At 44.3% G+C, this 24,102-nt stretch overlaps 1 protein-coding gene across 1 annotated transcript in view; it reads left to right on the forward strand.

Moving 5' to 3' along the window:
• Nucleotides 1-24,102, forward strand: part of TDRD1 (tudor domain containing 1) — a 64,224-nt gene that overhangs the window by 27,022 nt on the left and 13,100 nt on the right. Inside the window, exons 12-17 of the mRNA XM_065407943.1 lie at nucleotides 7,391-7,477; nucleotides 7,718-7,900; nucleotides 19,811-19,918; nucleotides 21,216-21,386; nucleotides 23,235-23,486; nucleotides 23,673-23,801. Coding sequence (XP_065264015.1) covers nucleotides 7,391-7,477; nucleotides 7,718-7,900; nucleotides 19,811-19,918; nucleotides 21,216-21,386; nucleotides 23,235-23,486; nucleotides 23,673-23,801 — 930 coding nt within the window. The remainder of the gene's footprint in view (nucleotides 1-7,390; nucleotides 7,478-7,717; nucleotides 7,901-19,810; nucleotides 19,919-21,215; nucleotides 21,387-23,234; nucleotides 23,487-23,672; nucleotides 23,802-24,102) is intronic.

The following is a 24,102-nucleotide window of genomic DNA, read 5'->3' on the forward strand; positions in this document are numbered from 1 at the left end:
CCCGCCAGGGGCTTTCCCTTAACAGGCGGCGTCCCAAGTTTGGGAAACACACTGCCTTAAAGCGTTCTACAGAAATGAGATCTCACACTTTTTACCTAAAATGTTTAGTTTTCTAGTCTTAGAAATTTGAATTGCTGCAATAGAGATCTTGTTTTCAGAAGTTGTGTGTCTTGATTGGCTTAATCTCATGCTTTGTTGACTACCTTTATAAACTTAAATTCTTCAATGTGAACCTTTTTTTATTATCCAGACTTTCTAAATGATCTTGTTAATTTTCTTCCCATATGATGCTATTCTTTAGCATCATATGGGAAGAAGCTCTTGTATACTGGCATGTAGTGACTTGGGGTTATTTCCTTACATTCTTTCTTACTGTAATAGTAAAAAAATTTTCACACTGTTTACTTTGAGGTAGTTGCCTTTTCCAGGAACAACTGTAACTCTGCTCTGTAGTGATGTTATACAGTAATAATATGGCTGTGACTAATGTGTCTTAGTTTTTGTGGTCCTAGTGTACATTAAATGGATTCTCAAAGGGTATGTCTACACTACGAGAGTAGTTCGATTTTACTTAAATCAAATATGTGGAATCGATATTACAAAGTCGAACGTGTGTGTCCACACTAAGGACAGTAATTCGACTTTGTGAGTCAACACTAACGGGGCAAGCGTCGACATTGGAAGCGGTGCACTGTGGGCAGCTATCCCACAGTTCTCGCAGTCCCCGCTGCCCATTGGAATTCTGGGTCGAGCCACCAATGCCTTCTGGGTAAAAAAATGTGTCGAGGGTGCTTTTGGGTAACTGTCGTCATCCAACAGTCACTCCTGCCCTCCCTCCCTGAAAGCGCCAGCGGGAAATCAGTTCGCGCACTTTTCTGGTCAGTGACAGCGCGGACGCCACAGCACTGCGAGCATGGAGCCCGCTGCGACCATCGCTGCAGTTATGGCCGTTGTCAACACCTCGCACCTTATCATCCACCTTTCCCAGAGGCAGATGCTGAGAAATCGGGCGAGGAGGCTACGGCAGCGCGGTGAGGACCTGAAGTCTGAGAGTGGCACAGACCTGTCACAAAGCACGGGACCCCGCGCCGAGGACATCATGGTTGCAATGGGTCATGTGGATGTTGTGGAACGGCGATTCTGGGCCCGGGAAACAAGCACGGACTGGTGGGACCGCATAGTGCTGCAGGTCTGGGATGAATCACAGTGGCTGCGAAACTTACGCATGCGGAAGGGGACTTTCATGGAACTTTGTGAGTTGCTGTCCCCTGCCCTGAAGCGCAATGACACCCGGATGCGAGCAGCCCTGACTGTCCAGAAGCGAGTGGCCATAGCCCTCTGGAAGCTTGCAACGCCGGACAGCTACCGGTCAGTCACGAACCACTTTGGCGTGGGCAAATCTACCGTGGGGGTTGTTGTCATGCAAGTAGCCAACGCAATCGTTGAGCTACTGCTCTCAAAGGTAGTGACCCTGGGAAACGCGCAGGTCATCATAGATGGCTTCGCCGCGATGGGATTCCCAAACTGCGGTGGGGCTATAGATGGAACTCACATCCCTATCCTGGGACCGGACCACCAGGCCAGCCAGTACATTAACCGAAAGGGCTACTTTTCAATGGCTCTGCAAGCACTGGTGGACCATAGGGGATGTTTTACAAACATCAACGTCGGATGGCCGGGCAAGGTTCATGACGCTCGTGTTTTCAGGAACTCTGGTCTGTTTAGACGGCTGCAGGAAGGTATTTACTTCCCGGACCACAAAATAACTCTTGGGGATGTGGAGATGCCTATAGTCATCCTCGGGGACCCAGCCTACCCGCTAATGCCCTGGCTCGTGAAGCCCTATACTGGCGCCCTGGACACTGAAAAAGAACTCTTCAACTACCGGCTGAGCAAGTGCAGAATGGTGGTGGAGTGTGCTTTTGGACGTCTCAAGGGGAGATGGAGAACCTTACTGACTCGCTGTGATCTCAGCGAAACCAATATCCCCATTGTTATTGCAGCTTGCTGTGTGCTCCACAATCTGTGTGAGAGCAAGGGGGAGACCTTTATGGCGGGGTGGGAGGTTGAGGCAAATAGCCTGGCTGCTGATTACGCCCAGCCAGACAGCCGGGCGATTAGAAGAGCCCAGCGGGACGCGCTGTGCATCCGGGAGGCTTTGAAAGCTAGGTTCCTGAGTGAGCAGGGTAACCTGTGACTATTAAGTTTGTTTACAGAGAAGCTGAACCTGCCCCCGTTTCTTTACCCAGTAAATGTTCACTATCCTCTCCAGTTACATACCCCGTTCCCCCCCCTTCCAACACACGTTTAAAAATAAAATCACTTGAATTTTGTTAATGAACACCGTTTTCTTTATTACTGTTTTCTCAGTAAAGTGTTGAACCTGGGACGCAGACTGTGGTGGGGAGCGGGTGTAGTGTAGTGATGCAAAGGACGCTTCTAAACTCCAGGAATGACAGGCTCCGCACTGGTGGACTGGTTGTTTCAACGGAGCCTGCCACCCCTCCTGTTCGGGACTCTGTGTGTGGGGGCTATGTGACTTTGTGGCAGGGGGAGGACGGTTACAGATCCCCTGCTGCGTGGCTCTGTGATCCAGGATAAGGACCGCTGCATAAGTTCTCTAACCGCTCTCCCCCGCCACAAAGTCACATAGCCCCCCCCACACACACACATAACATGAAAGCCACCTCCCAGACTGACCAGGGTAACTAGTGACTGCAATGTGTGTGTGCCCTGCTACTGAACCTGCCTCCGCCTCTGTACCCTGGTAAAGGTGACTGTCCTGTCCAATTACCAACCCCCTTCCCCCCCTTCAGACAGACTCTCCTCTAAAAGAACATGATGGAAACAGTAATTAACAGAAACGTCTTTTTTATTAGCAACTACACATGAAACTGGGGGATGAAACTTGGACGGGGGCTTGGGTGAGGCGGGAAGGAAAGGACTTATCAAATTTTGGGGAATGAGAGCCTTCTGGTACTTGAGCAGTCTGCAGGGGTGGAGTGAGAGTTTTCACGGACTCTGCCGCCCCTCCTTCTTGGGACTTTGGGTGAGGGGGGTATGGGACTTGGTGGCGGGGGAGGGCGGTTACAGATAGACTGCAGCGGGGCTCTGTCCTCCTGCCTCCGGTCCTGCAGAACATCCACAAGGCGCCGGAGCGTGTCCGTTTGCTCCCTCATTAGTCCAAGCAGCGTTTGAGTCGCCTGCTGGTCTTCCTGCCGCCACCTCTCCTCCCGTTCCATGTGTGATCGGTGCATTTGGGACAAGTTCTCCCTCCACTGGGTCTGCTGGGCTGCCTGGGCTCGGGAGCAGCCCATAAGTTCCGAGAACATGTCCTCCCGTGTCCTCTTCTTCCTACGCCTAATCTGCGCTAGCCTCTGGGAGTGTGATGCCAGGCTAGGTCGGGAGACAGTCGCAGCTGTGGGATGGGAAAAAGGGAGTGAATTCCTCAGAAAGATAAATTTAGTTGTGAACAAAGAACATAGTCTTTCTCTGTGAACAAGACCATGCACAGCACCTATCACATGCGCACTCAGGACAAGGTCGAATTTTCAGCCTTCGCATTCAGTGCCTGGGGTCTTGCAGTGCAGATCAGAGAAGCGGGGCAGGACACCGGAATTTGTGTAGCAGGCCGACATGGTAAGCCGTAGACTTGTGGCTGCTTAAAACTTTAATAATAGCACTGGCCTCCTTTCACGTTCAAAGCAATGCCAGTCCCTGCTGCCAGCAATCCGGCAAGCATGAACTCTGCCCCTGTCCCACCCCCTCGCGGCTGTCCCAGGGAAAGATCCCTGTATGCTGCCCCTCTCCCGCCTCCACCGCGTGGCTGTAAACCGCCGGTTACAGTTCTGTAAAGGAACAGGCAAGCAGTCCCAATACTAACATTCCCCTACCTCATTCAAAGCAGGTCACCATGAGCGACATCACTCTGATGAGGATTTCAGAGACGGAGAAAGAAAGGATGCTTCGGGAAAGCCTGCAAAGACCAGGGCCGTATGCCGCCATGCTCTGCAAGGCAATGATACCCGAGTACTTGCTTGTCTCCTGGCGCGGAAACGTTTCCTACTACGGAGGACCCAATAAACCCGCTCTCCCCAGGAACCTGATGCAAAGGCTTTCCAATTACCTCCAGGAGAGCTTCGTGGAGATGTCCCTGGAGGATTTCAGCTCTATCCCCAGACATATAGACCGGATTTTACTGTAGCTGCACTGGCAGGGACTAAACAGTAGAGCGGCTAGGGCAGAACAATCATGCTAAACCGGACATTATTAGATTTTTTTTCAGTAGTTGCACTGCTGAAACATTAAGCGCCTAGGGCAAAGTAATCATGAGAAACCCATTGTTAATATTGTTAATATTCCTGTTCTGTTAAAAATAAATGTTTACATGTTTAAAACACTTACTGACTGATCCTTCCCCTGATTCAGGGTCAGGGTTAACGCCTGGGGACGGTTGGTAGGGGATCTCTGTAAGGGTGATGAAGAGATCCTGGCTGTCGGGGAAATCAGCGTTGTAAGCGCTGTCGACTGCCTCGTCCTCCTCATCTCCTTCCTCATCTTCCCCGTCCGCTAACATGTCCGAGGAAGCAGCCGTCGACAATATTCCATCCTCAGAGTCCACGGTCAGTGGTGGGGTAGTGGTGGCAGCCGCACCTAGGATGGAATGCAGTGCCTCGTAGAAACGGGATGGCTGGGGCTGGGATCCGGAGCGTCCGTTTGCCTCTTTGGTCTTCTGGTAGCCTTGTCTCAACTCCTTGATTTTCACGCGGCACTGCGTTGCATCCCGGCTGTATCCTCTCTCTGCCATGGCTTTAGAGATCTTCTCGTAGATCTTTGCATTCCGTCTTTTCGATCGCAGCTCGGAAAGCACGGACTCATCGCCCCACACAGCGATCAGATCCAAGACTTCCCGATCAGTCCATGCTGGGGCCCTCTTTCTATTCTGAGATTGCATGGCCATCTCTGCTGGAGAGCTCTGCATCGTTGCCAGTGCTGCTGAGCTCGCCACGATGTCCAAACAGGAAATGAGATTCAAACTGCCCAGACAGGAAAAGGAATTCAAATTTTCCCGGGGCTTTTCCTGTGTGGCTGGTCAGAGCATCCGAGCTCGGACTGCTGTCCAGAGCGTCAACAGAGTGGTGCACTGTGGGATAGCTCCCGGAGCTATTACCGTCGATTTCCATCCACACCTAGCCTAATTCGACATGGCCATGTCGAATTTAGCGCTACTCCCCTCGTTGGGGAGGAGTACAGAAGTCGAATTTAAGAGACCTCTATGTCGAACTAAATAGCTTCGTGGTGTGGACGGGTGCAGAGTTAATTCGATGTAACGGTGCTAAATTCGACATCAACTCCTAGTGTAGACCAGGCCAAAGACATATCCGATTTTATTTTTCCCTCAAGTCATCGCTACAGGGCAGACTCAAGGTTGTTTGGATCCCTAAACTGTGCATTGCTTAGCTTAACATGTTTGGATTTCTTTTAATTATTACCGTAACTTTTAATTTCCTGAGTTTTTAATGCATGGTTTTGGGGAAAAAAAATTTATCCTTAAATTACTGGTACATACTCTCAACCTTAAACCCAGCTTCTAAGAGTTTTTTTTTTTTTTTTTTTTTTCTCCTGGGACTTTCCTTATTTTTTAAAAATTGATTTAAGATTACATACTAAACTAACTAACATAAAAACTAAACAAGAATTCCCCCCAAAATGCTACTATGTGATATTTCTAATTATTTGAAGTCATAATACCAACCTTAAATCTTTACATGTTAAGGACAGAGTCCTCAGTAGAGAAGAGTAGCATGAAGCAGCCAGAGTGCATTGGCCAGCTAAGCAGCTGTAAACCCAGCCTTGCATTGCTATAACAGCTGAGATAAACTAGTGGGTCTGGACCTAAGTTTGCAATTAATTTATTGGTTTTGAGAGCTCTTTGTGAAACCAGTGCTATGTGAAGAGGGGAGGCAGGGAGAGCTCAATTCTATAGTACCTGCTCTTTTAGGGTTCCCATTGTGCTACTGCTTTGGTGTGCAGTGCTGCGTTGGTGTGCCATGAAGTTAAGGCAGTGGTACCATCTAGTCCAGGGGTGGCCAACCTGTGGCTCCGGAGTTAATGTGGCTTCAGAAGTTAATATGCGGCTCCTTGTGTAGGGACCGACTCCGGGACTGGAGCTACAGGCTCCAACTTTCCAATGTGCTGGGGGGTGCTCACTGCTCAACCCCCGGCACTGCCACAGACCCTGCCCCCACTCCACTCCACCCCTTCCCGCCCCCTCCCCTGAACCTGTGATGCCCTTGCTCTTCCCCCTCCGAGCCTCCTGCACGCCATGAAACAGCTGATTGGGAGGGGGAGGTGCTGATCGGCGGAGCTGTCGGTGGGCGGGAGGCGCTGGGAGGGGGGAGGGGGAGACTGCTGATGTATTACTGTGGCTCTTTGGCAATGTACATTGGTAAATTCTGGCTCGTTCTCAGGCTCAGGTTGGCCACCCTGATCTAGTCTTTTAGTCACTGATGTCCATACTATGGCTGTAGCCACAGAACCTTTAAAGAGTAGTGATATTTGAGCCAGCTAACTTACCAATGAGAACTCTTGACATGCAACTAGTTTCCTGCATGCTATTGTGTAATGATAGCAAATAGAATTATTAGCTATAAAGGAAGAATGCTGATTGAATTACAGTGGCCCCACTTAAATTATCTGAGCCTGGCAGTAGCCTGTATAATCATAACAGATACGATTGTTAATAACTTAGCTTAATTATAACCCAACTTCTTCAAATATAGGTTGTGTATGAGATCAAACTCTCAGACAAAATTAATTTTAAGTATTTGTGTTGTTCTACTCATTTGGGACAAAGAGAAGAGACTGTCAGACACTGAAGATCTTAAAGGACCCCGTTTTTAATTAACTAATTCATAAGCTAATGGATTTACTTGTAAATTTTCAGGCCTCATTCTGTACTCAAAGTGCTGTAAGTTTGGGGAAGATCTGGAGAGGTTGAATCCTGCTTGGTGTGACACAAGGAACTCAGCCTTAACTATAGAGTGATAACAAATTAGCATGATAACAAATTCAGTAACAATTGTTATAGATATTTTGGTGAAGTGAAATTAGCAAGGCAATAATATTTGAGAAATGGGTGTTTTTAGGAAGCTTCTGAATAGTCAAACTACTCTGAGACTTGTGTTTATATCTATATCTATATAAAAATGTTATTCAACACCCACGGCATGCTAGATGCTTGACCAACAAGTAAAATAGACATAGTCTAGGTCAGATTTTCCAGGGTTAGTAGTTTAGAGAGTGTGTTCAGAAAACATGATTTAAAAAACTAGTCTGAGACTGCCTTTGTATGGTAAATTAGTTTAATTTACATAAATATGTATTTTAGGGAAACACCTAGATAAAATACTTCTCGAAATGGGACATGAATTGAGTCCAAAGAGGAAAGAAACTAAGAAAACGGACCCAGATACAGGTGAGCAAACCAGTCAGGCTTTTGACAGATTGATCTGAAATTTGGGAATGGTATCTTCTCCTATTTTGGATGGTGTGGAGATAATGGTGAAGTTAGGTTGCCCTCTGTTTCGAACTGTTACTTAAGATGTTGGACAGTGGAACTAGCTTCAGTTCACCGTTGACTGTGATGTGGTGTGTTTTCTTATTAGAATATTCACTCAGTAAAATAGCTTCTCCTATTATGTTTGTATTTCCTCAGGTACTGTGTTACAAAAGGATTCTGAGGGAGAAAGAGAAAAAACAGCTGAAGATGAAGAACTGGTTCAGAATAGTGATTTAGCCATAAAGGTTGTTTCCGTATCCGTGGGAGATACATTTTCTGGTGTAGTTGCCCATATTCAAACACCAGAAGACTTTTTCTGTCAGCAGATGCATAATGGCCGTAAGTGAATATATTCATACAGGTCATTCTAAAGTAAAAGTGTTAACATAATTATTTATGCAAAAATGGTAAATTACAATTATATATACTATTTTCTTTTTAACAAAAAGCACCTGAAAGTCCCAGGGGAAAAAGGTGGGACCAGAAGGAGGGGAAATTGAGTTAGGGCTTCTAGTTTATTCCCCCAGAATAAGAGCTGCATGCAACTTGAAGCCTAGAATACCTAGTGAGGACTCAGTGGATCCTATGAGTCTGGAAGAGGCTGAAAACAGCAGGATCCTATGGCACAGAGTTTAGCTTTCTTGTGTGGCCACTTGACAGAATTATTTTTTCTGCCTTGCTTGTACAAAAAGTGTTTTTTGTTTTTGTTTTGTTTTTATTTTTGATTTGTTGAACTGACCCAAAATATATTGTTTAATGCTGAGCTGATTCTAAACTAATACTTATAGTGCAATATTTCCTTATAGCAGTTGCAGTTTGAGTGCTTGATGCCCCTATTCTCTCTCACAGCTAAATCCACAGATTGTCAGTATGGGTCATTGCCTGTCTGCCCCCTACTGCTACAGAATCAAAGCTGATTGGATGGCAGACAAGGGATTAGCCCCCACTTTCCAGAGACCCCTCCCCTCAGTTTCGGGTTTGTTCTGCCTCCAGTAGCTACTGGCAGGAAAGTGGAATCCAGCACCTGCTACAAGAGAGAATGGGAAAACAAAACCCAAAATATAAAGATGCAGTTTGTCTCATACTGCGCCACTCCCGACTGCTCAAGTAACGGGCTATAAGAATGATGGAGAAAGGTCCAGACAGGAGACCAAGGCTACGCTTGTTCTGCATCCCTGCAATAAGCTTGTGCCTTGTTTTCCAGCTGCCTCATTCTCTGGGTTGGAAACTGTTTCGCTCTGGGTGGCCTTATTTTGACCCAGGAGCTAGTTCCCCACTAGCAGGGAGTTTGACAGCCAGACTGCGAATGTCTTGAAGGATGGAGGAAAAATGGAGATCCCTTTGGCCACCAGAGGCAGATGCATCAAAGGACAGCATCCTGGCACAGGGAAACCATAGGCGGGCCTGGCTGAATCTGCCAGACGCAGAACAAGAAGTGACTAGTAAGACTGTTTCAGGGATGTGCCCTCTTGCAATGCAGGTCACATCATTCCCACCTTCCCCCCCCCCCCCCAATCCGTGGCAGGAAATTCAGTCTCCTTCCATTAGCCTCTGGGAAAGTCAGGAATTCTGCATATATAGATATATAGGGAAGAAGAAGGGAATCTCATCAGGAAGAAATTATCTCTTGGGCTAGGCAGCTCTTGGGTTTGGTATGAAAAGCATTGTTACCTCAAAGTCTGCTGTCTTGGAGCCCTGGGCAGCAGCTTAGTGTCCCCTTACTAGCATATGGTCTGCTCTCAAAAGGGCAAAGATAAAGAGATGCATTTAGCAGAGGAGGTTCACGGGACTCCTCACCTGACTCAGATTCCCAATCCCCACCTCCCCTAAAGAGTAAAATTTTAAAAAGGGGGGGAAAGGGTTCAAGAAATTACCACAGAAATCTAGGAAAAAAACTTGGCCTGTTCTTCTGAGAATTAGCAGTTTCTTTGACTCCTCACCAGAGCAAAAACTCTGCTCACGAGGTTTTGATCCATGGAAAGAAAAAAATAATAAAAGGAATAGAATTGTTTGTGTCTGATTTTTCTTTATCTTCATCATCATTTAATTCATTTTCATCCTCATCTTCATGTGTATCAACAAAAGAAAAAAGACTAGGAAGTATGTTCAATCCAAGTCCCAGAGAGGACTTGTCAGGATTTTCTTCAGAGGAGGAAGGTGAACTCTAAAGTCAGAATCTAAATAACAGGATGAAGCAAAGCAAGAGGATCTTTGTCATTTGAGAAGATGTTACAAAGCGTGATTAGATACTTCAGGTATGTTGTTGGATGAGCCCATTAGCAAATACTCCAAGGAAGAAAAGGCATTTGGTCCAGAAATTACAAAAAAAATATTTTCTAGTCGGTTCATAATCTGAACTATATATTGTCCTTCACATCTTTTTGGAAAAAGTAATTAAGGCCAAATGGGAAACATTGTCAAAACCTGAGAGCATCCAGGTATATCAAAAAATTCTACAACGAACACCGTAGCAAAGGAGATTTTGTCTCTTCCCAAAGTGTCAGAGCAACTTCAGCACTAGTCTAAGATGCTGCTATCCTAATGGAAGGGGATTTTTTCCTGAAAGAACCCAACAATTGCAGAATGGAAATACCATTGTTCTGTACGTTTGAAGCTGCATCTTCCTTTCTGAGGGCTTCTCCTGCAGCAACATGTTGTGCAAGGACAGTCCTGGCCTTGACTGACAGTTTGGCAGCCAGACTGCCAAAAAAAAAAAAAAGTTAAGAAATTGTTTTGGTTAGGTTTGGAGTTAAAGAAAATCTCAATGGCTTCAGCCTTCATAACCAATGAAACCAGGGATGCTTTGATGTTTTCAGCACATGTCACGGCCTCCAGCATGGTGACCAGATGGCATCCTTGTTTATGAGCCTGGAAAGGCAATATACAAGCCAGAATCACGTTAGTGTCTTCAAAATATTCAGGAGGTGGCTTATTTGGAGAGCTGTTAGAGACAAAATGATGCTGGAATCCTCAAATAAATCAAAAAAGATCTTACAGAACCATCCTTACTCCAAATCTGGGAAGGGATAGCTGACCTTATTATGGGTATGAATCTCGTTTTCTTGGCTACTGAAAGTATGGAAGGTAAGATTACAGCAAATCTAAGCCTTGAAAGGGTAGATATCCATCTTCCTGCAATGCAAATTCCAACACTTAAAAACAATGCCTGACTAAGTCTGGAGAATTCCAACGAGCGACAACTGGGGGGAGCCTATTAACATTCAAGGACCAGTGATCTTTCTCCATATCAGACTGATGGATCCTGGATGTGTTTTGACAAGGGTACATTATAGAATTTTCAAATATTCTGAATCTTCATTTTCTCCCTTCTCCAGTATCCTTAAATCCACAAACAAGGTAAAATATTCTAAATCCGCTTCTGCAAATTGGCAAGATAATTACCAAGGTGGAGATGTTCTCTGAGCACTACTCAGTCTTGGTTTTGTCCCAAGAGATCCAGGGAGGACAGAGCATTGTTGGACTAAAACACCTGAACAAGTCCATAAGAAGGGCCAGAGTCAAGATGGAGATCTTAAAGTCCATAGTGGTGGCGATCTGACAGAGGGATTATCTTACAGGAATCAGTTTGAAGGAGGCCTATCTTCATATGCAAGTTCATCAGGTACACAAGAGATTTCTGTGCTTCATTCATGGGATCAGTTGTTTTCTATACAAAATGCTGCCTTTCAGACAGTCATATATATCTCACAAAAGTCCCCATTTTGGTGGCTTTTCTCAGGCAGAACAGGATACAGGTATACCCTTTCCTGGACGTTATTCTAGTCAGAGTCTCCTCCAAAGAGGGGTCTATTTTGGCGGCTCAAACAAAAATCGAAAGGTTGCAACAGCATGGGTTTATAGAAAAGTTTCAAAATGAGTCCTCTTTAGCCTTCTCAGCACCTAGTTAATCTTGGTGTGTTGATGGACACAGAGGCCCACAAAATCTTTGTCAGCTGAAAAATGGGACGAGATAAATTCAGCAATTAGACCTCCTGAGGAGGTACCAGAGGACATGGGTACGCACTCTGAGTGTTGTAGGGATGATCATGTCCTGCATTGGAATAGTGCCCTGAGCAAGAATGCATATGAGGATTCTCCAGTTTCCTGCTGTCCGTTCCCGACCATTTTCTGATTTATTTATTTTTTTCCCCCCAATCTTGGAAATTGAATGTTTTGTTACTGGTGTTGAAATCCCGGGGTTGGTGGATGAGTCCAGAGAGATTTCAGGGAGGTCTGGCCATGGCAGAATCAAAGCAGTATGTCATCACAGACGCCAGTCTGGAAGGATGGGGAACATTCTCTGAGAAGTTAGTGGCTCAAGGGATATGGTCCTTCTCAGAATGAAGACATACATTTTCCTAGAGTTGAGGCTGGGCAATTAAGTATGTTCTTCAACAACTGGCCCCAGCGTTGCTGAATGGTCATATTTTGGTACTCTCACACATGGCAGCAATGGCATACATAAACCATCAGGAGGGTACGAGGTCAAGGGATCTACAAAAGGAAGTAGCATCTGTGATGCAGTGGATGGAAGTCCATCTATGGTCTATCAGGGCCCTGTATATCAAGAGCACCAATAATGTGAAGACTGACTGACTGAGCAGTAGAAAAATTGATGAGGCAGATTCGAGTCTTCACAATGAATCCGATTGGAGTTCTGATTTTAGATCTTTCCATCCAAGACACACCAGAAGGTTCACTCATAATTTGCAAGAAGAAGGCAGCCAGGAGCCCTAGGCATACATGCCTTGTCACTCAAGTTTCAAAAGGGCTTACTTTATGCTTTTCCCCAGTGCCCATCACGAGTGTAATACAGAAGATCAGGAAGGAGGAAACGGATATAGTGGGATCGCATCATTATGCAGATACGGGATGATGAGTAGTGGCTGTAAAACTTTCCAATGCACAAATCACACCTTCCTGGAACTGTGTGCAGAGCTCGCCCCTTCCCTGCAGCATAAGGACACCAAAATGAGAGCTGTTCTCTCAGTGAAGAAGTGCGGGTAATCGCTGTGTGGAAGCTGGCAACTCCAGACCACTACTGGTCAGTTGTGAATCAGTTTGGAGTTGGGAAGTCCACCATGGGGGTTGCGTTCACACAAATGTGTAGGGCCATTAATCTCATCCTTCTATGAAGGACTGTGACTCTGGGAAATGTGCAGGAAATAGTGGATGGCTCTGCAGTAGTGGGATTCCCTAAATTTGGTGGGACAATAGATGCCACGTATATCCCAATGTTGGCCTAGGACCATCTTGCGACTGAGTTCATCAATAAAAAGGGCTACTTCTCTGTGGCATTGCAGGCACTTGTGGATCACCAGGATCATTTCACTGATACCAATGCAGGGTGGTCAGGGAAGGTGCATGACGCATACATCTTCAGGAACACTTGCCAGTATAGAAAGCTGCAAGCAGGGACTTTTTTTCCCAGACCAGAAGATTCAAATGGGGGATGTTGAAATGCCCATAATGATCCTGGGAAACCCAGCGTACCCCTTTCTCCCATGGCTCATGAAGTCTTACACTGGAAACCTTGGCAAGGAGCACTTCAAAAACAGGCTGAGCAGGTGCAGAATGACCATTGAATGTGCGTTTGGCAGATTAAAGGCTTGCTGGCGCTGTCTTTATGGCAGGTTAGACCTCAGTGAGGAAAATATTCCCATGGTCATAGTAGCTTGCTGTACTCGGCATAATATTTGTGAAGCTAAGGGGGGAAAGTTTGCCCAGGGGTGGAGCATCGAGTGGATCAACTGGCAGCTGATTTTGAGCAGCCAGATACCAGGGCTATTAGATGGGCTCAAAGGGGTGCTATTCAAATCATGGAGGCTTTGACAATGAACTCCAGTAATGTGTCTTTATGTAAGGCATTCAGCCAGGCTTTGTTTACTTGCTACCTGGAATGACCCTTGTGGTGATTGCTTCCTGAGTGTGATTTGAAATGTGCCAATTGCCACTGTGTATGAATTCCAGCAACAACCACCAGGTATAGGAGAAAAATAAAATAAAGATTCATTTTCTATGAGTACATTTTTATTAAACAGCAATAACCAATACACAGAATTCGATTTCTTGCAATGGACATGATACCGAGGAACACTCTCCTCTTAATGGAGGCTCTCATTGCTGTGTATACGTCCAGCTGGGGTAGAGTGAAAGGGGTACTGTGATGGGTCGGGAACATGCAAGAAATGTGGTGGGGGGAAGGGCATGGCATGCAGTTTTGGATAGGCTGCATGCATCCTCAGGGATGAGTCCGCTGGCTGCTGTGTCCAGTCCCACCAAAGTATCCCCAGGGCTCTGAGCAGTGGAGGTGGGGTCGCTGCCGAGGATGGTGTCCAGCTGCTTATAGAAGTGGCAGGTCTTTGGCGCAGCACCAGAGTGACGGTTTGTCTCCCTTGCCTTCTGATACGCCTGCCTCGGCTCCTTGATCTTCACACAGCACTGATGCCTGTTCCATTTGTGGCCCTTCTCCAACATGCCACGAGAAATCTGATCATAGGTATTGAAGTTTTTATGGCTGGAGTGGAGCTAGGACTGCACAGTCTCCTCTCCCCGCAGATCCAACAACTCCGCTATACTCCAAGCGGGAGAGCGTTTGCTGCATGGAGCCACCAGAATCAGCTGGGAAGATGCCTTGTGAGCTTTCCATGCTGAGCAAACAGCAAGTGGAATTTCAAAAAATTCCCAGTCTTTTAAAGGGGGAGGTGGTGAATGCCTGTGTACCTGGCTGCAGGGCAGCAGAGTTTGAACTGCTGATGAGTGGTCAGGATGGGCATTGTGGGACACCTCAAGGAGGCCATTTATGGCGACATAAGCAAGCGCAGTGTCTACACTGACACTGTGTCGATCTGCCTCTCGTTGAGGTGGTTTTATTTTGTCGGCGTAGCAGGAGAGTTAAATTGGCAGGAGGAGCAGTGTAGTATGTACACCTCCACTGTTTTGTTGATGTAATCTGACTTTTGTCAACAAAACTGTGTAGTGTAGACAAGGCCTTAGTGGCCCCCAGTGGCTCAGGAGGCCTTGGTTTCTGGACATCATATAAAAATAAATTAAATTAATGGAGATATCCTATCTCCTAGAACTGGAAGGGACCTTGAAAGGTCATCGAGTCCAGCCCCCTGCCTTCACTGGCAGGACCAAGTACTGATTTTGCCCTAGATCCCTAAGTGGCCTCCTCAAGGATTGAACTCACAACCCTGGGTTTAGCAGGCCAATGCTCAAACCACTGAACTATCCCATGACAGTGGAGCCACTATTGTTCCTGAATCTGCGGCCAGATATGTTTATCCCAGAGTCTTCAGCAGGATCCGAGCAAGTTAAATTTAGCACCTTAGCATTTGAAAGGAATTTTCTAAAATGAAAGGGCTACTCTGCTTGTCTCACAGAAACACTTTTAGCATGTAGGAGAAAATCAACAAAAAGGGCTTACTCAAGGATTTGGTCTAAATTCAAGGTGTGATGCAGAGAGACACATTCAGTATCATGTAGCCAAAGTGTCTCATGCTCTGGAGTTTTTGCAAGATGGTTTTGATATCAGATTGAAGGCTAATACCTTGAAAATACATATTTCTGCACTGTCTGCAATTTTAATGTATCCAGAAAATCTTCCATTTCCTGCCATGAGAACATATTCTGCTTTATTAGAGCAGTTCAGGTCTGGCATCCTCCTAAGGTGCATTGTGCTCCATCTTGAGATTTGTCATCTATAAAGGAAGAATGCTGATTGAGTTACAGTGGCCCCACTTAAGTTACCTGAGCCTGGCAGTATAGGGTGACGAGACGTCCCGATAAAATCGAGACTGTCCCGATATTTAGGTGTTTGTCCCGCGTCCCGACCGATCTTTGGTTGGGACGCAATTTGTCCCGATATTTAGCTCCGCCGGCAGCACTCGGCTTTTTTTTGTTGCTCCGCTGGCGGACCTCCCCCATGTCCCCTGATATTTTCTTCCTCTCATCTGGTCACCCTATGGCAGTAGCCCATATAATTATAAGATACAATTGTTAATAACTTCTTCAAATGGCCAGGACTACTTCAGTGGATAACTAGTAGTCCCCAGGTTTGGATCTCTTCCTCCCTCAATGAGGTGGTCAACCCATCCTCTTCAGGGGTTTGACAATCTTAAGATCTTTGAGGACCTCTTGACGAGGATTACAGATACCCTTGACATACCACCTGAACTGACTCAGGAAAAGCAGTAGACGGTTGGATGTTCTCCACCAACAATACTGAGCAGAATAGCAATGCACATTAACAAGTCTCTCCAGGTTGGCCAATGAACATTGCATACTTCTGTCTCCATCCCACCCTTTGAGCCCTTGGCAACCTGCTCTTTTATTTCTCCGGGCTAATGTGACCGCTATCCGGACACTTCCTGAAGAGTTGGTGAAGATCCTCATGGCAGAGTTTCCCTAAACTATATTCTATAAGGATGAGTTCAGGCCTCCTCAAGTTTTTGCCTAAGATGGTATTGGATTTTCACCTCAATCTATTCATCTCCTACTATTGTTTCTAAAACCCCACTCTAATCCAGCCAAAATGAAACTATAAACCTTGGACGTAGTGAAAGCTTTATCCTTTTTTATTTAGACAGAATTAAGTCATTCAGAGTATTACCAAGAGTGGTCATGACTTTCGTGGAGAGTTTCCTCTAACCCTCTATCTCCCTTCAGATTATCCAAGTGGGTTTTGGACTGCATCAGACTTTGCTCTCAAGGGGTTAACAAGACATTGTCAGGACGCATTCCACCAGGGCTCATGCAACCTCAGCAACTTCCCAGTCAAACGCTTGGATTTCTGAAACGTGGTGTGGTCACATAGAGCTAGGTTCACGTGTTCACTTCCCGCTACTTCCTGGTTCAGGTTTCCAGATCAGATGCCAACTTTGGTAGACCAGTTCGCCAGTCACTCTTCAAGTTAAACTTCTCTTCCACCTCTTGTAGAAATAATTGCTTGCTACAAGTGGAATCGGTGTGGACAATCACTTGAGAAAATGGTTACTTACCTTATGGTAAGTGTGGTTCTTTGAGATGTGTTGTCCACACAGATTCCACTACCCACCTTGCATCCTCACTAATCGGAGTCCCACTATGTGGGATTTTTATTGTCAAAGGAACTGAGTAGCAGTTGCATGTCCTGCTTGGTGGCAGTGGGCAAGAAGATATGAGGGATGCTATTCAAAAATAATCTGATCTTGTGCGTGTAAGGCACTTGTGTACCAAGAGTGGAATCTGTGTGGACAACTCATTTGGAGAAACAGTTGCTGTAGGGTAAGTAGCTGTCCTTTTCAGTTTTTCCAATGGAAAAATCAAAACATTTTAGTAAATCAAAATTTTCTCTATTTTAAAATTTTGATTTTACAAAAAATATTTTCTGTTTGAAAAATAATTTTGACTGAAAAATATATAATAGAGCTGGCTGGGAATTTTCTAACAGGAATTCATCCTCTAGATCACTGAATAGAATTCATCACTCTTGTAAAGATTGGCTTTCTGTGATATGTGGTGTTCAGGCATGTACATATCAAAACAGAACAGTGTTTTTTTTCCACTTACATGTTTTCACCTCTGAACAATCTTGGACCTGATAGACTTTTGTCATCTCCAGAGATTCAAGATGAAGGTGCCATGGTTTAGTCATTTAGCTGGTGCTCTGAAGAAATTCTTGGATTTCATAGCTCTATAAGGTACTTGTCTGGAGCACAAAAAATACCTGATTCTGTTGGAAACCTGTAATTCCAATACTGCACTTTGCCTTTCATCTGGGAAGCCGCTTCTGAGATTTATTAAACTTATCAGTGGTAGCTGCCAACTTCCAGAAGTGGAGAATCTTAAAGATTTCCTGTCTTGGTGGCTGGCTGGTCAGGGACAAGTCTCCCAGAAGACAGTCAAAAATATACCAGAGATCCTCCATTTGAAGCTCATAAGACTTTCTTGCATTATATTAAATCCATTTCTGATGGCCCAGTTGTTGAACCATAAGAATGAAGAGCTCTATCCCGTGATTTGAGACCAAAGGTTACCTTGATGAGGGGGAAAAAATGCCTGCCTTTTGTTCCAGACATGGCAAACCATAAGGAAGCAGATTGCATTGTACAGTGTTATGAGGGGTCCTTGAATCTCTTTAACTTCTGTAATGCCTTGAATTCTCTCATCTAGAGCCTAGGTAAAAGATTTTTGTAGAACAGGTCTGCAAAGTTTTATTGTAATGGAGTCAAGTTCTGCTTTAGTTAAGGTTGAGTTGTAGTGTTCTAAAAATCTGTTGTGGTCAGATGTGCTTAGATTGTCTTGAAGTATGCTGTGTCTTACGGGAGTGTGGGGTAGGGTTAGTGATCCAAATTTGGGGTCATTTGAGCAAATTTCCCCTCAAGCATTTCATGTAGTCCACAAACTACCAAACTTTTGCGCGCACACCTGGGGCTTGGATCATCCCCCCCACCTAATCTGTTGCTTGACATTTTAGCTCAGCTGGTGCATGGCACCCACAGCCCCTTTGAGGAAGCAGTATTGAAAACATTATTAAAGGACGTATGTAGTTCTCTAGGATGGTATATACTCAACACTCACACATCACATTACAATGTGTATGTGCAGAAAGACTAGGGAAAACTGTTTCCACCCAACCAAGTTTCACATATCCCTTGGTGGCTCAAGGGGACATGCTGTGGCTGTCAAAAGCTGAGCTATACCAAGGCACTGTAAGTTTGAATCTTACCTTTTGGCAGAAATCTTAGAGCTCTGTAGACCTGATGCAACTATCCACCTATGTCAAGGGTTGTGGGGTTTTTTAATATAATCTGAGTAAAGCAGATAATTCAGGAGGGGCTCAAATGACTTGCGGGGGAAAATGACATACAAATATTTGCTACACAGTGCTTGGGGGTGTGAGAGTTGAGAGTGCAAGCAGATGGGGCAGGGAATAGGTGTAGAGATTTAGGGTGGGATGATGTGGGGAGGAGGATTTGGGGGGATTAGGAGTTGGTGGAGCCCTATTCCTCTCGGGGGCTCTGAGCCTCTCTCCCTGCCTCCAATGTGAGCTGGGATTGGTGGGGGAGGGAGGAGACGAGCAGGAGTGCTGAAAGTAATGCAGATTTACACCTCTGAAAACTTAGGAAATACAAACCTAAAGTACCTATCACTCCTATGCAGGGTGGGAGGCTGACAGGGTGGGGGAAGGCCTGGCCTGGCCTGTATTTCAAGCAGAACTCAGACCTCTGAAAACCAGGAAATAGAACGAAGATACACACCTACACAACCTTAACTCTGATCTCTTTGAGCAATGCCTCAATAAGATCATAACACTTACTCACTTTGCCTCTGCAGATAGTGCTGAATTTAGGGAATAGACAGTCCAACAGTGATCACCTACCCTAACACTGCCTCTTTAGGCAAAACATATGGTTAGGTGAGCTGTACAGAACAGGAGCTACTTACACCCAACCTTCACTCAAACATAGTTTACTCCACAGAAACAGCATACACCTGCTAAATTTTACAACCCCTTCACCATTAGGCACAGGATGGTATTTAACACTGTACTTTCACTTAGCCATCATTAAACCCACAGACCACTCGTATCCTACCTTACTACTGCCAGTCCCCCTGGCAAGAAGATCCCTTTGTACCGCTATTGACACAGCCTACAGAACTCATTGCTGAAATGAGGCATACTAGATCTCTCAAGGTACATACGCACCTCTTTCCTTTGATCATGCTATACCTAACAGTGAATGCAGCAGCAGTGCATGCTGATAATTCCCAGTGGCTATTGCCAGCTCCAGGGCTCAGTTAGAATTGTCCCTTAATTCCTTATTCTTTGGTTTTCAGAGGTTTGAATTTTGCTGAACTCCTGGAATGCCCTGGAAGGGCACTAGGAACCACCAGCCAACTTTAACTCTGCATTAATGAAGTTTGTCATTGAATTAGATTTTTACAGAGCTGATGTGCCTTTGCTGTCACAAGTTTTGACAAATCTGTTCCAGCACTGAGACTGAAAAACCATCCCACCCAGTTATACAGAAAGAAGTTGATTTTTTGTCCACTGGAGAAATACCATTGATTATAGGAAACCTCTGTTCTTTCAGGCTTTTGGAAAATCCTTCTCTTGACACAAAAAGGAGTCTAACACTGTGATTTTTTTATGTAATAGAGTAATCTTAATTTTGTGCATTGAGTTAAAAGGGTTTGTCTTGTAATGCTTGCTTAAAGAAGTCTTGTTAATGAGTAATTTCCAAAAACATTTCTTGTCAACAGGCCAGCTCGCTGAGCTTCAAGTATCCTTGGGTGAATACTGTAACAAAATCCCTACTATCCCAAATTTCTGTCCAGCTGTTGGAGATGAGTGTTGTGCCCAGTTTACAGGTAAAGGAGACTCTAAATGGCTAATCGCTATTATGTTTAATTTCTTACCCAATTAAACTAAATCTCTATAAAGCACTCTTAAATAGATTTGAGTGTCTACATTAGAGAGTTGCACCGATTAAACTTTTTTAGACATATATTTAATTCAAAGATATTTCTGTGTGTAGACAGGGCTTTTATCATTTTACTTGGACCCAGTTTACCTGTGGACACAGAATTTTCAGCCACATCTATGGTAACCAGTGTTGTGACCAGACACCAGCTGTGATTAAGAGCCTGGAAACCGTACTTACACCAAGGAAACCGTAAAATTGGATAAATTCTTGGGTAGAAATGCTTTTAGGGAAATCCTGAAGAAATTGCTAGCTCCTTAGGCCGGAGGAAGAGAGTACTACCGATGTGCTAAATAAACAGTTTTTCTTGTGTCCAGAAACAGCATGGGATACATAATACAAGAAACAAGAAAATGGGGAGCAGAGAAGCAGTGCAACATGCAGTAATGTTTACTTTGATATTGGCAGGGGGATTTGGTCTTTGCTCATCTGTTTCAGTGAACATAGTTGTGATAGTGGAGTAAAGTTTAGCTAATATCTCACTTTAAGTTTCCAAATGCCTTAACACCATCTAAACCTATTGCTATCCCTTTTTTGACCTGAATGATTGGACCTGCAGATTGTTTCCAGGAGGAGGAAAAATTGATCGTCGGGTATTTCTTTATCAATAAACAGGATTGCATCGAAGTCCTGTTTCCCTGAGTGCAGTAGGAATTAAACAGGAGATAGTTATTTGCCCACTTTCCTACGCCCCTTTCCAGCTAGCACCTAGCCCTAAAATGTTCTAACTTAGCTTCTTCTCAGGGCCATGCTCCTAGTGCTTTTTCTGGCTGTCTCCTTCACTTTCTTGTTGCCTTTTCTGTCTGCTTCTGTAGTCTTTCTGCTGTTTCTGACAGATGCCTCTCCATCAAGCACTACCCAGTGAAACCTCTCTGGCCACATAGCTCTGTTTCTGGTGGGACTTACGTGTGCCTTTGTTTTGGGCAGTGATGTGCCCATGTTTTGGGTGGAATCTCCTGTTTCAGCTATCTGGTTCCATTAAGGAGCTTATATTTTTTTCTTATATTTATTTTGAGTGAAGGGTGGCTGTTATACTTAACAGCGTCAAAAAGGTTTAACTCAACCCATGACAATATTATAGTTCAGAGCCATTGCACTTTGTATTCATGTGTTGCCAAGAAATCCTTTTGGTGCTTAGGAATTAATTATTCACAGAATGTTTGTATCTGCATCTTTCCTTCCAGAAGACAATCAGTGGTATCGTGCCTCTGTTCTAGCATATACTTCTGAAGATACTGCTTTAGTGGGCTACATAGATTATGGTAACTTTGAAGTTCTCCAAGTGGCTAGACTTCGCCCTATGATTCCAAAATTATTGGAGTTGCCAGTGCAAGCTATAAAGTGTACATTAGCAGGTATGAAATGAACTACAAGCTATTGCAGGTGGGATGAAAAATAAAGTTCAATACAGATTTGGGGGGAAATTTTCTCAGAATTTGCCTAATTTAAGACCAGATACAGCTACTGTGTGACGGAGGAAGGGAGGGAGGATGAGGTTAATGGTGGAAAGCTACCTGTAGAAAATCAAATTAGCACTTCATAGTGTTAACAGGAACATTAAACTTCATAAAGCTAAAATCCTTTCAAATGTGCATAATAAAGATATCTAGTAAAAAGGAATAAAATATACTGTAAGAGCTGTACTGTCCTCAAATATGCACTTGGGCATTGTGCATATGCCCTTGGTTCTAATTTGTTGAGGCACTGGCTGCAATGACTTTCTTAGGCACCAATTCTTTCTTGGCGCCAGTGCTTTCTTTGAACTGAAGAGGCAGAGACACAGCTGTTCAAAGTGCAGTTTTCTGATAGAGGGTAATCTGCAAAACCTCATCTTTTTCTTCTTGGACAAATCGAATGAAACCACTTTTTGTTAAATTTGACAGCACAGAATACTTGAATGGTACTTTTCGGCAAACTATGGATCAGATGCTCCCTTGGATCACAGTGGCTTTTTTGAAGCCTCTGAGCATTTTCTTAACATTGCCAGTAAGGAATATTCAATTTAATCCTGTCAAAAGGACAAGGCTGAGATGCTGCTCAGGCGCGAAAGCTTTGTAAAAGAGGAAAACCTTAAAGGATGGCATGTTCCTTTAGGGATGGAATCCCTGCATATGGGGCATGCCCTGCAAATCACACTGGATGGAATCAGCAATAGATATTTTGGTGTTGCAAGAGGTGCATGTTTTGGAATCTGACTGTTTCTGTGCCAGTATTGCAGTGCAGTTCCTATAAATGGAGCAGTTCATTGATAAGAATGAAGAATAGAGTAGACTAATACCACATGAAACGTGGAGATGTTTGCCTTGAATTGAACCAACAGTTGGCACTGAGCCATCTGATGCCATACAGTGGGAAGTCTAATGTTAACTTTTTAGAACTACCACCAAAAATCTAAAACACAACATAGGGAAATAGCAAAGTAGAAAGCAGTGCTGAAGAGTGTTGGGGATTCCATCTTAATATATGCCTGAGTCCAGTCATTGCATCCTGAAGCCCAATGACTACTGCTTTTCTAGGGGGTTCTTACTTGTCACTGAGAGTGTATTGCAAAACACAAGTATGTCTATACTGGCAATCATCTACAACTACAGTTACAGAAACCTTGCTTTTAAGGGTTTCCATCATTAAAACTGTTAAGCAATACAAAAATTGAATCTCTTTGCAGTATTGAGATGTGTTGGAGGAGCACTTACCATATCTAACAAGTGGAGCTCTGATCTCTAGGCTCTGTCTAGACCAAGGGTTCTCAAACTGGGGGTCGGGACCCCTTAGGGGGTCACGAGGTTATTACATGGGGAATTGCAGCTGTCAGCCTCCACCCCAAAACTCGCTTCACCTCCAGCATTTATAATAGTGTTAAATATGCAAAAAAAGTGTTTTTAATTTCTAAGGGGGGGTTGCACTCAAAGGCTTGCTGTGTGAAAGGGGTCACCGCTACAAAAGTTTGAGAACCACTGCTCTAGACACTACCTTAATAGTTCCCTTCAGCATTTTGTAACCCTGACATTAAATCACTGGCATGTGCTGCTACTGATTTGATGCATATTAAAATGGCAAGTAATTTCAACCATTGACAATGTTGTTCATTCTTCATTTTGTGAAGCTGTTTTATGAATTAGTTCAAGAATGGGGGAAGAACAACTCCCAATACCTACAGTCCAGCTTGAAATAAGATAATTCTTTCCTTTAAATTTCACTTTCAGGTGTGAAGCCCCTTTCAGGAACCTGGTCCTCGGAAGCTATTTCTCTGATGAAACAACTAGTGCAAAATAAAATGATCACTATAAGAGTGGTGGACAAAAAGGAGAATAGCTCTGTGGTAGAGATTGCAGATGAATCTGTTATTCCAATAATAAATGTATCTAAACATCTTTTAGAATCAGGCCATGCAGTGAAAGATTCCAAGGATGTCTTAACAATAAATGAAACTGTTAACACTGTGAAGGAAGTAAATGGTAAGTACATGAAAAGTCGCTATAGAAGCTGGTTTTATCTATACTGCAGTACAATAGATGTACAGTAATCTATTGGGTGATTGACATGAGTATGGTCAGTTATGTGGCCAAGATTTTCTTTCCCTATAATGCTGTCTTTTATGTCTCTCTGACCCTGTTTTCTTCTCTTTCCCCTTCACCCTTCAGCTGTAGGAGAAACAATAAATAAAATAGATTGGACATGGATTAAGCTGACTCTTAAACAGACAGTAAATGTCTTGCTGTGTACGGTGAACAATCCTGGAGAGTTCTTCTGTCAGATCTTCAAAGATGATGGTAAGTTGTCTCAGCCTTCATTTTTGTGTGCGCTCTCTGTCTTCTCATCCTTAATCTTGTTGCATATTAACTTGTAAAATATTTTGGAATGGGATCAATGTAGTTTTCATGCACCAATGCTCTTAGTGGACTTTTCATACTTAGAGCTTACGTCTCAGCTTCCTAATTAGTTCATAGTAGTCCTGTAGGTCTAAATGTGAACATGCATCTTAATAAGGACAAAGATCCGATATCTAGGGACAAAGAATGTTGGTCACATTTACAAGATGGGAGATAGTATCCTGGATGCAGTGACACTGAA

Source organism: Emys orbicularis, chromosome 7 (genome assembly GCF_028017835.1).
Source record: "Emys orbicularis isolate rEmyOrb1 chromosome 7, rEmyOrb1.hap1, whole genome shotgun sequence".
Classification (NCBI taxonomy): Eukaryota; Metazoa; Chordata; order Testudines; family Emydidae; genus Emys; species Emys orbicularis.